At 34.2% G+C, this 15,677-nt stretch overlaps 3 protein-coding genes across 6 annotated transcripts in view; all 3 read right to left on the bottom strand.

Annotated features, from left to right (window-relative positions):
• The window catches only part of LOC102584382 (protein CASC3), a 3,911-nt gene extending 946 nt beyond the window's left edge, over window positions 1-2,965 (bottom strand). The window contains exons 1-4 of one of the 2 annotated variants that reach the window (XM_015308237.1): window positions 2,828-2,965; window positions 1,928-2,237; window positions 1,188-1,248; window positions 3-623 (exon numbers count right to left, since the gene is read on the bottom strand). In XM_015308237.1, coding sequence (XP_015163723.1) covers window positions 64-623; window positions 1,188-1,248; window positions 1,928-2,237; window positions 2,828-2,898 — 1,002 coding nt within the window. In that variant the 5' untranslated portion in view covers window positions 2,899-2,965 and the 3' untranslated portion in view covers window positions 3-63. The remainder of the gene's footprint in view (window positions 1-2; window positions 624-1,187; window positions 1,249-1,927; window positions 2,238-2,827) is intronic. The other variant, XM_006346237.2, reaches the window with a different exon arrangement.
• A 2,205-nt stretch (window positions 2,966-5,170) lies between these two features.
• On the bottom strand, window positions 5,171-7,619 carry LOC102583839 (uncharacterized). Of its 2 annotated transcripts, XR_001473283.1 has the most exons (3): window positions 6,932-7,619; window positions 6,045-6,536; window positions 5,171-5,573 (listed from the first exon to the last, which is right to left on the bottom strand). XR_001473283.1 is itself a non-coding variant. In XM_006346236.2 (2 exons), the coding sequence occupies exons 1-2, from the start codon at window positions 7,460-7,462 to the stop codon at window positions 6,366-6,368; spliced, it is 702 nt and encodes a 233-aa protein (XP_006346298.1). In that variant the 5' UTR covers window positions 7,463-7,619; the 3' UTR covers window positions 5,171-6,365. The 2 variants fall into 2 exon arrangements, 1 of the variants encoding a protein (XP_006346298.1); XM_006346236.2 differs by having other exon boundaries at window positions 5,171-6,536.
• A 402-nt stretch (window positions 7,620-8,021) lies between these two features.
• On the bottom strand, window positions 8,022-13,857 carry LOC102583515 (DNA polymerase kappa). 2 transcript variants are annotated; one of them, XM_006346234.2, is made up of 14 exons: window positions 13,563-13,857; window positions 13,135-13,307; window positions 12,406-12,579; window positions 12,112-12,235; window positions 11,927-12,027; window positions 11,713-11,799; window positions 11,305-11,400; window positions 11,053-11,173; window positions 10,698-10,826; window positions 10,444-10,535; window positions 10,243-10,354; window positions 8,896-9,224; window positions 8,479-8,789; window positions 8,022-8,327 (listed from the first exon to the last, which is right to left on the bottom strand). In XM_006346234.2, the coding sequence occupies exons 1-14, from the start codon at window positions 13,654-13,656 to the stop codon at window positions 8,204-8,206; spliced, it is 2,067 nt and encodes a 688-aa protein (XP_006346296.1). In that variant the 5' UTR covers window positions 13,657-13,857; the 3' UTR covers window positions 8,022-8,203. The 2 variants fall into 2 exon arrangements, with proteins under 2 accessions (XP_006346296.1, XP_015163721.1); XM_015308235.1 differs by lacking the exon at window positions 13,135-13,307 and having other exon boundaries at window positions 13,563-13,654.
• Window positions 13,858-15,677: the final 1,820 nt, after the last annotated feature.

Genomic DNA, 15,677 nt, shown 5'->3' with positions numbered 1-15,677 from the left:
CCCCCCCCCTACCTTTTTCGACAAACAAGAAACAGGAACTACCACTTCACTCTACTGCAAGACCTATGAAGACAAAAGTGCTTCAATTTTTGCTATTTGATCTTCTTCATTCTTTGGAGTTGGATTCTTGTTTGCCTCATCATAAAGATCGTGTTTCCACTTTTCAACCACCTTACTTGGATTAGGTCCTTGCCTTGAACTGAATCTGTCTCTCCCCCTGTGATCACTATTGCCATGGTACCTCTCTCTTGATGGAAATTTGCCCCTCCATGTTTCACCCCTGTTTGCATACCTCTCACCAGTAAATGGTCTTTCATATCTACCAGGATGGCGTGACATGTGGTCAGTTCTTTCATTCTTTCTTCCGCCATCTACTTCAGGGTGAGAAGGATTAGGCTTAACAAGCTCCGTTGCAGCTTTCTCAGTATCCACTGGAATCTTTTCCTCCCTAAATGACCTTTTCTTCACAGGTGGTTTAGGATCTTCCTTGACTTCAAAGTACCTGTCATGGCGCCAAACATCATTTTGCCTGCCTGAAACTTTGCTCTTCTCATCATTCATCTGCTTATCATTTGTTGTGGCTCTGTTCGACGTCTCTTTCGCATCTTTCCACCATCCTCGCTCTTCAGGGGGAAACAAAAGACAGTAACTAAATCTTGAACACTAAATACACAGGTCATAATATGCATGTAGGAAATACAATTTTCTTCTCTAGATATGTTTAGCTGACTATGCTCTCAAGCATTTCTACTTTTCAAAACTTAAGAGCATCATATGCTTATAGTAGAATAAGTATCTAACATACTTGCACCCAAAAGTGTAGCCTAACGATCAATGAAGTTGTTGCGAACCTTAGAGACTGAGGTTTGAGTCCTCTTGCTTAAGGAATTACATGGTACCTATGCTGGTGGGAGGTAGCAGGTGCCCGGTGTCATAGTTGAGGTGCACACAAGTTGGCCCATACACTAGCATTAGCAAGGAAAAAAACTAGATAATGTACTAATAACAAGTTGGTCTGGGCACCAAGCAAAGAAAAGGAGGGCTCTCTCATTACAGACAGAAAGATTCCGATCACAGGTCAAGTCAAGTTAGAGGTCATACAATGGTCTGATCCTTGCTTTTGCTCCTCAGGAAAGAAAAATGGAAGGTTACTCATCAAAATGCAAGAGTAATATGTGGAAACTCACCAGTTGCTGCCTTATGCCTGAAGCTTCGATCAACTTGCCCAGCACTACCACGCTCATCGTGCTGTTATAAGATATGCACAGGCAAGTCTAACATGGTTATATACATGGATCTACTTGGAAGTCAACGGGCTGAACAAGAATCCCACAACATCAGCCACAATATAAGAAAGAAAAGCAGATTAACTTAAATCAATGCACTTGTCCGTGGAAAATCTATTCTCGTCTACTGAAATTCAAAATTTATTTATTCATTTTCTGACAATTAGAACCTAAAATTTATTCAAATATCAAGCAACATTATTCTTTTTTAAAAATAAGTACAACGAAGCCCAGTAATAAGGAAGTACAGGGAGGAAAGGAATGAAGCAACATTATTCTTTAGATGTTCAAGTGTAGCAAACCAAATTATCTAGACAGTCAATTCAAATTGAAAATAGCTGCTCAAACTACAAATTTAATAGAAATGAAGTTCAAAAGAAAATTTTGGTTTCATTTGTTCTCTTGCTAAGTTGAATTCCATTCCCATCCCTCTCCACCAATTAACAGTAATGTTATCCTAATTGTGCACATGAATGAATAAAGGAACTATCATCAAGTATATTCGCATGCTTCAATAAAGTAGAAACAAACTCCTCCAAAGAGACAGGTCATCCAAATTCTACCACACCAGTAGCCAAAAGCATAATCTAACACAAACTGACACAAGAAGCAAATGAAGTTAGTATACACAACACAGAAACCTGAAAAAATGAGGTAGAACGAGGTACTACTGATGGATTTGTAGAGTGTTTGGATGATCGATGGCGAGATCCTTCATTGGGATCAGAAGAATCTTTGATCCCATCATCTTTAGCTGCTACGTTCTCAGATGGTTTCCTTGGAGTTCTTTCTGACTTCGAATCTTGCACTGACGGAGCATCAAGAGGCACAGCATCTTGCAGACGGCGATGGTGTTTTAAATCCCGTTCTGAATTGTTTCCACTATCTAAATTGTGTGTGGTAGGTGGCCTCTCAGTTTCTTGTCTACTGTGTTTCCTTGATCTCTTTGGACTAGAAAGAACAAACATGATACATAATATTAGCACATCCACATCATTTACAAATTGAGTTATTCCAAATGAAGCTCAAGGTGTGCAATAAACAGAATTCCAATTTCTCAAGACACAATTTACTGTTTCCAGTTGTAAAGCAGTTGAAGACACAAATCTTTAACTCTCAAAACCAAAAATGGTTTCTTCTCTTACTCCAGTATTTTTCATAAAAGAACCCATTCATTTATGTCAAAAAAGATTAAAATCTTGAAGACCAAAGGGTTCTTTTTTCTCACCCCAATATTTTTCCTCCTCTCAGACTACTAGTATAACTCAAGTCCAACAGAAACCCCCCTTTCACGTAACTAATTTTCATTTTAACGCTGATAAACAAAAGAAAAGGAGAAAACTTCATAGACCCAGGAAATCCTAAAACTTCAAGATTACAAAGTCCCGCCAACTGTTTCTTTTACCTCAGCTCTTCTTATAATTAATTTTATTCTAACCCTAAATCATTCGAAAGATATTAAAATTCATCTCTATTTGCAAGTAGAGAAAGTTACCAATTTTTCCAAGAAAATACATATAATGTAGAGAGAAATCGATTACCTGGGTTCTTGATCGAACCGAGAACGGTGACGTTTCGAGTCGGAATCGCGACCCTCTCGACGAGACGACATTAGGGTAAATCTTGAACAGAAACGATAACTTGGATAAAGCTGGGACTCATAAATGGTGATGACAGCCTACACTGGGAGTTTATGTAAAACCAGATATTCGGGTCGAGGATACAGTGAGGGCCCAATATTAATGGGCCTTAAGACTTGCGCAAAATTGGCTCTTTCAACGTCACCATTTATTTTTGGGAAAATTGTATATAATAGCAAAATATTAATTCAAATTAAATGCTATAAACATATTTTGATTTAATTGTACTCCATAACAAACTGTTGCTATTTTGCCTCTCTCCTGGTGAATCTCGCTCGCCACTCTCGTTCTCTCCCTCGCCTCTCTCGCTTTTTATACAAATGCAAATGTATAAAATGCTTTTGTCTTTGTATAAAGTGAGAGAAAATTGGATTTATACATATATTTTTGTTCCCCCTCTCCCCTCTCCCAAATCTCGCTCGCCAGTCCCTCCCTTGCCTCTCTCGCATATACAAACAGAAATGTATAAATTGTGTTTTTGTTTGTATATACACATGCAAATACATATATCTTCGTCCTATACCCTTATAATTATACAATACAAATATACCTCTGCCCAATTCTCTTTTGTCTTTCTCTCTTTCTCGCTTTATACAAACACAGATTATACAATTGATCTTTTGTATATGTATACCGAAACAGAAACAAATTATATATAACTGCTTTCTTTTATATATGTATAGCGAAAAATACATATTTATGTTTGCTATGGAGCGCAATTATGCAAACTATAGATATAGCATACAAATATGTATTTTTATGTTTGCTATATGTGAAAGTTGCTTCTTTTATTTTTAGAGTTAAATTTTAGGTTTAGACAAACATAAAAATCATATTTGTATGCTATAGCTATAGTTTGTATAATTGCGCTTCATAGCAAACTTTATGTTTGCTATGGCTATTAATCCGTATATTTTGATTTATTTGTATATTTTGGTATACAAATAGGTCCTGCATTTGTATATTTCAGTATACAAATGGGTCTTGCATTTGTATATTCTGGTATACAAATGGGTCCTGCATTTGTATATTTCAGTATACAAATGAGATGGCAAAAAACATGGAATGTTTGCTGTGAATTACAAATAAAAGAAACTATGGCTATAACATTTAATTTGAATTAATAATTTATTATTTCACACAATTTTTCTTTTTAACCTCTTTAAGAAAATATTTGCAAAAGTAAATTTATGGCCAACATGAGTCACGTAAAATTTTAACGATTCGTCGAAATTAAAAATTAATGGACAAAACTTTTTTTAGCATCAAGAATCGCCAAAATTTCCAGATAAATCTTGACTAATCGCCAGATTTTTGCTTCAAAATTAGTCCAACAAATAACTCCAAATTTAATACGTGATCTTCTAATACTATCCGAACAATTTACAATAGTTAGATTTAACATAAACCTTCAAACATCAACACTCATTTTGTCTTTTTCAATAAGATCTTTTAAAGCTAAACAAACACAATAATGGTGATAGGCAATGAATCTTTAATTTTCTACATTACATATTTCATTGCTTTTTAATTGTAATTGTGTGCCCATAATTTTAATTTATTAAAAGAAGGATAAGGGGGAGAAATTTTCTAGCGTGCGTCTAAAATTATTAAAGTTTGTTAACAAGGCCAAAAACTATACCGTCTTACAACTTACAAGAGGTTACTGAAAATAAATTTCACTATTTTAAGGTATGCTAGATGGCTTATTTTTTTTAATACTATCACGTCAAGATAATTATAATTAATTGTGTTATACTAAATGAGATTAGTAAGATACAAAATCAGACAAGCAACTTGATACAACATACTTAGAACATATTGAAGTGAGATAATTCTTTATATTGTTAGTAGATACTTATTATTTATATAAATTCTTAAATAAAATGATGGTAGATGAACTTAAGTACTTGTTGACCAAGATGTTCTTTGAAAACCAAACTCGAAATCAATTATTTCAAAAACTATTTCCAAAATCAAATTCAAACACCACTTTGGTTCATTAACTAAGGATAGTGGGAAGGAAAAAAAAATCAACCTATATGATATTAAACATATACTAATAGTTTATCTTGTTGCATGACATGTCAATCTAAAGTATATTAATGTACGTAGCCAACCCAACCAACTGAGTTACTAGACCTTGTTGTCGCAAACATGATAAATGGGACTTCTCTCATATCTCCTTCGGAGTTGACACCCCAAATTACTTCTGCTATTAACAATACTTATACTCAAATCTCCTCACCAAAAAAGGGTGTTATTTATTGGAATCAGAATAGCAACGGAAAATTTACCACGAGTAGTGCTTACAATATGATTCTAGCTACAAAAAATGAATCCTACAAACACATCCCTTTGGATTTGGAAACTTAAGACTCTTAATAAAATAAAGTTCTTTATGTGGTTACTTCTCCGAAATAAGCTTCCTACACTTTCTACTCTCTACAATAGGGGCATCTCTAGTCAAAAAAATTGCACCACTTGTCCAAATATAGAAGAAACTACTAGCCACATCTTTGCAAATTGCCCAGTAGCTATTAGCATCTGGAGGAGTCACGACATTACCTTAGATAATAACGACCTCCAATGTAACATCTTTCAGCTACTTCGTCTGATTCTCCCACTTGTTACAATGCCAGTGTGCCTACATCCACGCTAACTCCAATTAGTCTTTGGAATATTTGGAAAAGAAGAAACAACAACACCTTCAAAGGTCACAAACCAAATGACACAACAAGGATTACTCAAACAATTTCGTTCGAAGCACTAGAATATTTTCATATGTCGACCTCTCACACGCATACCCCCCCAAGACAAATGATTCCTGTTTCTTGGCAAAGACCTCCTGATGGCCAGTTTAAACTAAATGTGGATGGATCCTTTGAACCTAAAACAACTAATGGCGGCACTGGAGGAATAATAAGAAACCACTTAGGAGATTGGATAGCGGGTTTTGCTTGTAAGATCAAAGTGGAAAATGCTTATCATGCTGAATTGTTAGCCCTGTTACATGGTCTGACTCTTGCAAAAGAGAAAAAATTTAAGCACATTATGGTGGAAACGGACTCACAGGTATTGCTGAACTCTCTAAATAATGATAGCCCACAATACTCACACATTTGCGCTGATTGCATGTCTTTGCTCCAGCAACTGGGAGCACCGCCACTAAAACATGTTCCACGGGAGGCTAATAGGACTGCAGATGCACTAGCAGAATACGGAAGGAAATCTAGGGACCAAATTATGATTGGAAACAAACTATATATTTTTGATGCATCTCCCTCTTATATTACATATGAACTTGAAGAGATGCTAATGGAACTGGCTCACTTAGATCAGTTCCTTTATGTATGGATGTTCCTTAATATTAAATAAAATCCTTCCGTTCTAAGCAAAAAAAAAAAAAAGTTGAGCTCGTTGAATGATTTAAGTAAAATCAACTCTTTGGTTTAAATCTGGTGCACCATTTTACAAGAAGATCTTCAATGTCTGCATCCATTCGAGTGCCTACGCCTCCCCAGACTAACATGTGACCAACATCTCCAAGTGATTCACCACTAACTTGGTGAACTGTCTTGAAGCCAATCCTTGTGTAGAATTTCACAAGCTGCTACAATCAAAGAGAAGTACAAATTAAAACCAGAATCCACTATTCTACTTTTTTTTTTTTTATCCACTATTCTACTTGAATTAGAAAGTAAACATCAGTAGGTGTGAATGAAAAAAGTCTATCATCGGGTGATAAGCGCGCAATACATGATGTGTGAGTTACAGGCACGTTACATATTTGAACGGTGTCCAGACAAAAGGCTTTGGTAGCTAAGTGAAAAAGGGGAATTAACTCCCATCTTCCTCTTGTTGAAGAAGGTTGACGGAATGGATAAGGTTAAGGAGGTTACCGAAGCCGGAGTAGATAAAAAAGAAAATTGGTAATTTTCCAATCCGAATACAGGGTAAACAATTGCATGATAATTAACCCAGAAGGAGAAATTGATGAGTAACCTTGGTGTGGTAAAGCTCAGTATCATAAATGGCGAGCAATTCAGCTTTTTTACAACCAGAGTCATAACCATGCCTAATTGCGACTGCTCCAATAAACAATCCAATCCCAAATATTGATTTTTCCATCCCCAAAGTTTCTCTCTGAAGTCTGATTGAGTCTAAATGTAGAATTTTACCTTGAAACCAAACCCTTATCAAACCCTCAGCTTTTCCAAGGTCTCTTTGGGTTTTTAAGCTCTTCGCTGTGATTCTGAAAAAGGGTCCTAATGTTTTCAGCTGAAGATCAAGATTTTGGGATCTCGATGCCTCCATGATTTCTGACATGGTCGGAAAGTTATCTTCAGAATTTACACAGTTTGTTCTTGATTTTTGGTGACTGAGAGATGAACTACTGGAGAGTGAATTTTGGGAAATGACGGATTTAGGATAAGAAATTTTGTGTTTTGTAAATGTTGGTGTTCTTGGATGAGGGAATTGAGTTGTGGAGTTTCTGATTGAAATTGGGCATTTTGTGCAAGGATATGAACTCATTCTTTTGAAAACTTGAGGATATGAAATTGTGGAATGCCTCACAAAGTAGACATTTTATTTACTCTCTTTATTTCAACTTTGAACACTGCTATCTTGCAGTTTATCGAGCACATAATTGTTCATTCATATATCTAGCATGTGGACTCATGTCTTCCAAATAATCATAATACGATAAACTATAAATGAACTTTTACCAATCATATATGCATCATAAAAAAAAATATATATCCCAATTAATCGTTCATTTAATAAAAAACAATGAACACCTTCCGAAGCTGAACATCTTGTTCTAATACATACAATGATACAATATTATATAGATTATAGTATTATTTTTCGTCATTTCATAATTATGAGCACCAGCAATCTAAAGAATATAGTACAATTTTACAACAAGGTAGAGTTATTACACAAAAAGGTAGTTACAAATGATAAAAGGTCATTTGGACATGATAATTATTTAGTTTTTTCCCGGAATAATTTCACATAACAATATGATACGATAAAAATTAACAATCAAAACATTGTATTTAAAGTAACGATACACTAGTAACAACCATCAAAACAAAGTTGGAAGTTAACCATTACACTTGTTGCAGCGTTTTACAATATACAATTACACAGTTATATACAAAGAATACATGGATAAAGAAATAGACCGCACCCTCCCCACACTGGATAAAGAAAAAAATATTACTGTATTATCTTCTGAATAAATAGATTTTCACTATGTTATGCCTTTCAAAAATTCTGGTTTGTTTTAACAAAGAATGCGTCAATTGGTACATATTTGCTAGCAGTTGGAGATGATTTCTGTTTCTTTTTCTGCCGACTGCTGCTTCCAGTATGGCCTCTCTGGGGAGCCCTAACAAAAAATTAGAAAATATAAGATGACACCACCAATATTGAGAAGCCAAAGGGAAAAAAAGAGAGGAAAAGAACTACTTGGTACAATGGCATTTAACTAGATGAGGAAATATATCCATGTATCATCAACACCATGAAGTAGAAGGTACCTCTGTTGTGGCAGAAAACTTCTGCGGTGGTTACCTGATTCTTCACCTTGCAGCTTTTCAGCAAGATGAAAATCAGAATGTTCTTGCCTTTCTTCAATGAAACTTGGAGGCATTTCAATACCACAAATAGGGCATTTGTAGTCGTCCACCCAAAGAAATAATTGCTTCTGATCTGATACAGACCCTGCTTCATCATTCGTGCAGTTAACACCAATTTCCCATCTATCACAGCTGCTTGCCTCCAATTGTCCCATATAAGAATCGACCTTATCAGACTTTATTGTATGATCAGTATCGGTTGGTTCATGAACCTGAATACAATGACATGTTGACAATTAGAAAGCTCAGTATTTGAATCATTAAACTTTCTTTGGTCATATAGTTGCACTTTAGCTTTTTAGTGAGAAAAACATATACCTTAGGTTGAGGTTCACTACTTTGAGGTACAACAGTTTCATTCAATTCTTCATTAATGTTCCCTATTACATGGCAACTGTAAGTAGAATCTGATGCCGTGTTTTCCATTGAAGAGTCACGCAGATCACAAGATGTCTCAGCGCAGTAGGTAGGACAACAATTCTCATCAACTGAGAAAGTATTATCACAAACATCAGAGACCAAGGGCCTGTAATCGCTTGTCTTTACTCCAGAAGCATCTCCAGAAAGAATGAAATTAGAAAGAGTTTTTTGTGTAGGATCAGGTGGAATCCCATTCTTGTCTTCACTGAAATGAGACATTCGAAGTCCTGATAGAAAATTCAACTGCTGAGTCAAAATGCCTCATGCTGGAAATTTGCAGTCAAATAACACAACATCAAAATAGGTAATGGCAACAGCTGAACATGTCATTTCCAGCTCAGGGAAGACAATAATATTAATGGTGTGGAATTCTGTTTTGGGCCTTTTGATGCCGCCAAAGCACATTCATAAATCCATAATTAACCAATGAATGAAATTAAAAGCTACAGAAACATGGTGGCAAGTGAGTGGGACAGCATCAAAAACTGATAGAAGCAAAATGATAGAAATTTAAAACCCCTCCACTGTTGTAAAAGAGGGCAAAATCAGTCCCCTCATATAAATCAAAATAAGACCTATAAAACAGCAAATCCAAATAGCCTAAGGAACTAATAAAATCTATGAATTGTTCTCTATATTTGCTTCTTTTGTGCTGCCTGATAATGTTAACCTTCTTCAGAGAAATTATAGGCTTTCGAATGTTTTATTCATTAGTAGCAGTAACCTCTCCTTCAATCCAATAGCAGCCTCAGAAAGATTAGGAGAAAATAAATTTTACAAACTTCAAGCTACACAATGCTACCAAATTTCAATTGATATCATGAATTTTTCAAACCAAATAAAAATATTAACACTTCAAATTCCAAGTCCCCCCTTTCACTCGCCATCTGCAGTAATTAAGCAGAAGGAAAGAAGATGACTCCCCTAAGATTAAAAGCAGACCAATATTTGATCAACAGCTTATAATCTTTTTTCAAAAGAAAAATTAAAAAAATTTGAAGTGTATTGTGGTATACAAATCATTACAGATACTTCGCCAAATTTTTGGATGATTTCAGCCACATGTGAATTTAAATATTTTGAGGCACATTTTTTATGCTTTTCTCCACGAACACAATCATCATAATATTCCCACACAAAAAAAACAATAACAGCTTATTTATAGCATTGAGCAATATAGAGAAGGGAAACCACACAAGACAACCATATTTTCTAAAAGGAACTGAACAATGTTAAAGTACCCACCCATGAGCCTCAAAGAAACAGGAAATTCGGCCTTAAGCAGCTTTGAAGCATGTTTCAAGATTTCCTCACTTGAACTTATGTAACTTGGCAAAGTCACCGCTCGAGATCGAACCTGGAGACCTTGACTATATCAGCTAATTTTATATAGAAATAACCTAAATCTATGTAGTAAAAGTCACTAAAGCAAAATGTTGGAAGTACCTCAAAGGATGCGGTTTTCAGTTTTAGTGTCACTGTTCGCCCAAAAAGACCTTCCTTTTTCATATCAGCAGAAAGCATCTCTGCTAGATCAACTGCAGAGCCAAAGTTGACAAAATTAACTTGGTTTCAGAGTAAATTATTTCTGGGCTTCCAGCAGAAGGAAAATTTCTCCATACTCAAAATCTAAGGGGGGGAAGGGAGGACATATGCATTGGTCATGCAATCAGAAACCCTGGCAGTAACTAAAACCTTACCTAATTTTTGAAAAAGCAAAGCTTCATCTTCAGTGGCTGAAAATGTTCTTTCATTACTTATACTCTTTCTCATCCTATATTGAGGAGTATTGGTTCCACCAAGCCCTAGACCTACGGAAAGGAAAAAGTCTGCAACAAAAAGGCAACTGATATGTTGTCAATATACAGAAGAATCCATCAATGGGAAAATTCAGGACACAAGCAGTGATCACATCAGTTGATCAAATTTGAAGAAAACCTCTCAAACACAACAGAACATCATATTATACAAGCTCAAATCGAGCTTGAACTTTCTAGGGTGTGTTCTTGTCAGATTAAGGGGAAATAAAAGAGATCGATTATATCATAAACAAACCTGCTGAAGAATGAGAAAACAGGCCACAAAGGAAACTACTCTTTTGCAGCATCTCCTCACAGGTTGCTATTCCAAAGACATCCTTTAAGATACGTTCAGTGACCTTACCAATGCCCCCAATCTGTACACAGTTTCCTGAATGTCAGATTATAGACCTACATCCTAAAATGTAAAAGCAAAAGTGAACTGCCCAATTTGAATGAAGATACTTCACAAACCAGAGAGCCTAAACATAACAGCTACTCTCCGTACCTTCCTTATTGGAAGTGAAGAAATAAATGTCACAACAGCACTTCGATCATTTGGCAAAACAAACTGGCCATTGGGTTTGTTGATATCTGAACAAACCTGTGAGACGGAATAAAGAAGCTATTATTCGAAAATCCACATCTTCATTTTGATACAAAAAAGTGTGAATAGCTGAATGTGCCTATTTAGTTGGGTTTCCAATCCATCTTCTATCATGAATTTCCAAAATTATGATGCAATCTTTCCCTAGTTTGGTGAGGCATACCTAGAAATGAGTTTGGATAATCCTCCTAGCTTCAATGCAGAAACTAATGCATCCTGTAGACGCCTCAAAAAAATTCTATGTAGAAAGCGCATATTCATTTCATAAGAGGACAAAGAACTAAAATAAATTATTTTCATTTTCAATACCTTAGCAAGTAAGCGGTTTGGTGCAACTCCCGCACTACACGTTAGACCTGTCTCAAGGTGTACACTTTCTCTAAGCTCTTCAGCTACCTTAAAGGAGTGGAACAACCAAAAAATGGAGGATTACAAGACACAAACAAAGTCAAAGGAAAGAAAAAAAAAGGATAGATAAGATTGGGAGGAAATTCTGATGGAAAAGAATCTAATGTAGACTTACTTCTCCACTCGTAATGCCCCTCTCTTTGCAAACACTAGTAATATCTAGGTATGCCTCATCCAAGCTGGCAGCCAAAAAGTTCGGATCATATTTCTGAAAAACTATGAGAAGATGGATTAACAATCCAAATAATTAGGCACATATCAATCAAAAACTACCAAGTCCATAGAAGTACAGTATGAAACCTTTTCTTGTTAAGTTGCTGTAATGATTATATTTCTGAAAGTCTACAGGGACAAATAACAACTCCGGACATAGTTTACGTGCAATGAATCCAGGCATTGCAGCTCGAACACCAAATTTCCGGGCCTATAAAGCATAAGTACATGTTATTCAGAAAAAGGGAAAAGGAAAATACAAAGAAACAACAAACTTTACAGAAATAGGAATCTGAAAGCTAAATTATAAATGAGCTAAACATGAATATCCACCAGCAACATTTGTGCAGAAAGCATCTCTGATTAATCGGAAAGTCAAACCTCATAGTTCGCTGTGGAAAGCATGGACATGCTGCCAACAGCCATTGGCCTGCCTTTCAATGAAGGATTACACAAGGTTTCAACAGCTGCATAAAAAGCATCCATATCCACATGTAGCCAGATCCTTGACAAATCACGTGTGGCTTCTAGCTCTAAAATCCTTTTGTCAGCAATCTGGAAAAGAAAAGGAAGAAGCTAACTTGATATATAAAAGTTGATCAAAAGTTTGGTTATGCAGTTAAAGCCACCCTGCATCCCAACAGAGAACCATAGGCAGATATAGCTTACAGCTACGGGTTTATATTAGATTTGAACCCATAATTTTAACAATACAAAGAATTCAATAGTAAAAATCTTAAAAGTTGAACCCATAACAATTTAAATCCTGGATCCACCTCTATTCCCATCCCAGTCCATCTCAGATCCCAACTGACCAGAAAACTAATTGAATTTATTCTTCTGACAGTTGGAACTCATAATTGCACACCTAGTATATCCTCATATAGCAGCAGCCAACTGATCCTAGACTTAAAAAAAAATCCTTACACGCATCACAAATGAGCACAACATTTTATTATCATAAATACTCAATCAAAAACACTCGGAAATCCGCAAACACATCAACTCATGTATGCAGAGAACTTGGATAGAGAGAAATAGGCAATTAGGTTACTGACATGACACATTTGAAACATAACCATTTTCCTAATTGTCATTAAAAAAAAGTACCTTCTGATGATGAGATATATCTTGTGCAGTGAGTTTGGAGTACTGAATACGCATGTTCTCAATTTTCTGCTTCGTATAAGCTTCCTTCTTTTCCTCATTCTCAAAATACTTGGACCCTTTACTCATTTCATACACTATCCTCTGTACTTTTTCCTTGTCCACCCCTTCCATTCCTAAAATTTCGATCATCAATCACTAAAACCTCATATAGAACAACAATTTAAACTTTGAGAAAAATTGATCGAAAACCAATTTAAACAAGTTAGGTCAATTAATCAACTCATTATACATTCAATATATTGGGAACAATTTCATAATAAACTGATGATTTACACTTAAAACAGATGATTGAAGCAATTAATTGTAATAAAAACAATTGGAAATACCTAAATTTTCAAAAAAAAAAAAAACTAAAAAGTAAAAATTACCTGCTTTGGCATTGGTAAAGACTGTGTGATAAGATTCCCATGGGCGAGAAGAAGAAGGATCTTCGCTCCCTACTGAAGTTTCGCTCTTCGCCATTGATTGAGTTGCTTCCACAAGAAGATGAAGTTTTCACCTAAAAGGGGAAAGACCGCGGCTTTTGATTTTGTCCCAATTTGATAAATACTTTACGCGCCACCTCTTTAGTTTTTGAAATCATACTTTGCACAGTTTTTGAGTTTCACGGAATTCTCCCCCGTACTTATTTCCCGGTAACAAAGGTCCAAAACTATGCTTAATGATTCATTGCTTTAAACAAACAATCTTATCCCTCAAAATAATTTATAAAAGACAATATGTATTCCACTTTGAATACGATGAATAAACATTTTCCAAATACAACTAAATAATTTAGTGATTATTAATTATGGCGTATTAAAATCAGTATAAAAATAAACTGCACACACTCATGAAAAATTGAATAATTTAATAAATAAGTGATCAATAAATCCTCAATGTTTGATAGTAAAGATGTATGAGACAAAGTTGAGTTGAAAAACAAGTCATACTCCAGGCCATCCATTTAATTTGTGTTACGAGTTAAAACTACACATTATATACCATGCAAAAAGTAACCGCTACTCGTTATTGTGGTCAATCAAATGAAACAAGTGTGCTTGTATATAGGGGTGTACATGATCGGGTTGGTTCGGGTTTTTCAAATATTAAATCAAATTATTTTTGTAAATTTTTTAAATTTATAAACCAAACCAAATTAATAAAATTCAGATTTTTTTGGGTTTTTCAAATACCAAACTAAACCATTGTGTCAAATTTTTAAATTTATAAATCAAACCAAACTAATAAACCTCGGATTTTTTCAGTATTTTTGGATTTTTTCGGTAAAGTTTGCATACAAACATATAATTAACTTGTGCTCCAAATATTACTTTAGTCCTACCAAAATACAATTATCTAAGGTGTTTCTTAAAAAAATAACACAAAATATGAGATTAGTACTGATGACAACAAAAATATTCAAATAAAAAATAATAAATGAAATCATCATACAAAATAAATATTGCAAAGTCATTATAAAAATGATCATAATTTAAAAGTACGAAATCATGCTAAAATAAGTTTAATAAGTATTAATTACATTACTAAATATTTAAGGAAAATTAAAATTAGATTATGTATTTTAATTGTCTAAACCAATGTAAAACTAAATAACAAATATTCAATATTATTGTCATTCTTAGTGTTGAATTGATTTTCTTTTTGCATTAGTATTAATTTGATTTTGATTTAAGTTTTATTATAATTATCAACATCTATGAACAATAATCTTTATTGGACTATTCCGAATTCTAAGTTTTAAACTTGAAATAATATATTAAAAGATAAAAACTATGAAATAGCATAAGAAATATTTTAAAATTATATCAAAGTAAATATTTTTATGTATAAAATAAAATTTTAAAATTACATATATAATGTCGGGTTGGTTTTTTAGTTAAAATCAAACCAACCCAAATATAGTTGGGTTTTTTCCCCAATACCAAACCAAGTCAAACCAAACCACTAGTCGGGTTATTTTCGGGTTGACTCGATTTACAGTTTGATTTAATTTTTGGTTCGATTTTGTATACCCCTACTTGTATATAAGGGAAAGAGAATTGTTCAAAAGAAAAAAGGAAAGGACAAATTAACCCAAAGTCGTATTTTTTTTTTTTTTGTTCATTTGTCAAAATCCACATGAATATAAGTAAAGGCAGAATTTCCCGGCAACTTACTAAAAGTGGACTGAAAGGAACTTTCAAACTGTCGTCACTCAAATACTCTCATTAAAATAGTAAAATACGAGATTTAATTTGTAATCTTAAAAATAAAGATATGTTTATGTTATAATAGGTAAAGATAATCTAATAATATATATATATAGAGTGTATATAACTCAAGTTCAGAAATTCTTTATAAAATAATCATTAACGAGGGAAAAAATGTATTAAACTGTTTAGAAAATTAAAAACAGCACTTAAACTATGCATTAAAACCTGATATTATTGTTATTTTTATGATAGTCAAATCAACTTGGCCGCACCTTAAATATATGTTTT

The sequence above is a fragment of the Solanum tuberosum genome, unplaced genomic scaffold (assembly GCF_000226075.1).
Source record: "Solanum tuberosum cultivar DM 1-3 516 R44 unplaced genomic scaffold, SolTub_3.0 scf00073, whole genome shotgun sequence".
Classification (NCBI taxonomy): domain Eukaryota; kingdom Viridiplantae; phylum Streptophyta; class Magnoliopsida; order Solanales; family Solanaceae; genus Solanum; species Solanum tuberosum.
Note: the sequence above shows the minus strand (reverse complement) of the source record. Positions and strands in the feature narration are given on the sequence as shown.

Excerpts from the sequence above, each read along its gene's own strand:
- LOC102583515 (XM_006346234.2), bottom strand. The coding sequence starts at position 13,656 with ATGGCGAAGAGCGAAACTTCAGTAGGGAGCGAAGATCCTTCTTCTTCT. Across the intron at positions 8,790-8,895 it reads GTAGTGAACCTCAACCTAAG|GTTCATGAACCAACCGATAC; the intron begins GTATATGTTTTT and ends CATTGTATTCAG. Across the intron at positions 8,328-8,478 it reads AGTTTTCTGCCACAACAGAG|GGCTCCCCAGAGAGGCCATA; the intron begins GTACCTTCTACT and ends ATTTTTTGTTAG.
- LOC102583839 (XM_006346236.2), bottom strand. The coding sequence starts at position 7,462 with ATGAGTTCATATCCTTGCACAAAATGCCCAATTTCAATCAGAAACTCC. Across the intron at positions 6,537-6,931 it reads CTGAGCTTTACCACACCAAG|CTTGTGAAATTCTACACAAG; the intron begins GTTACTCATCAA and ends TGATTGTAGCAG.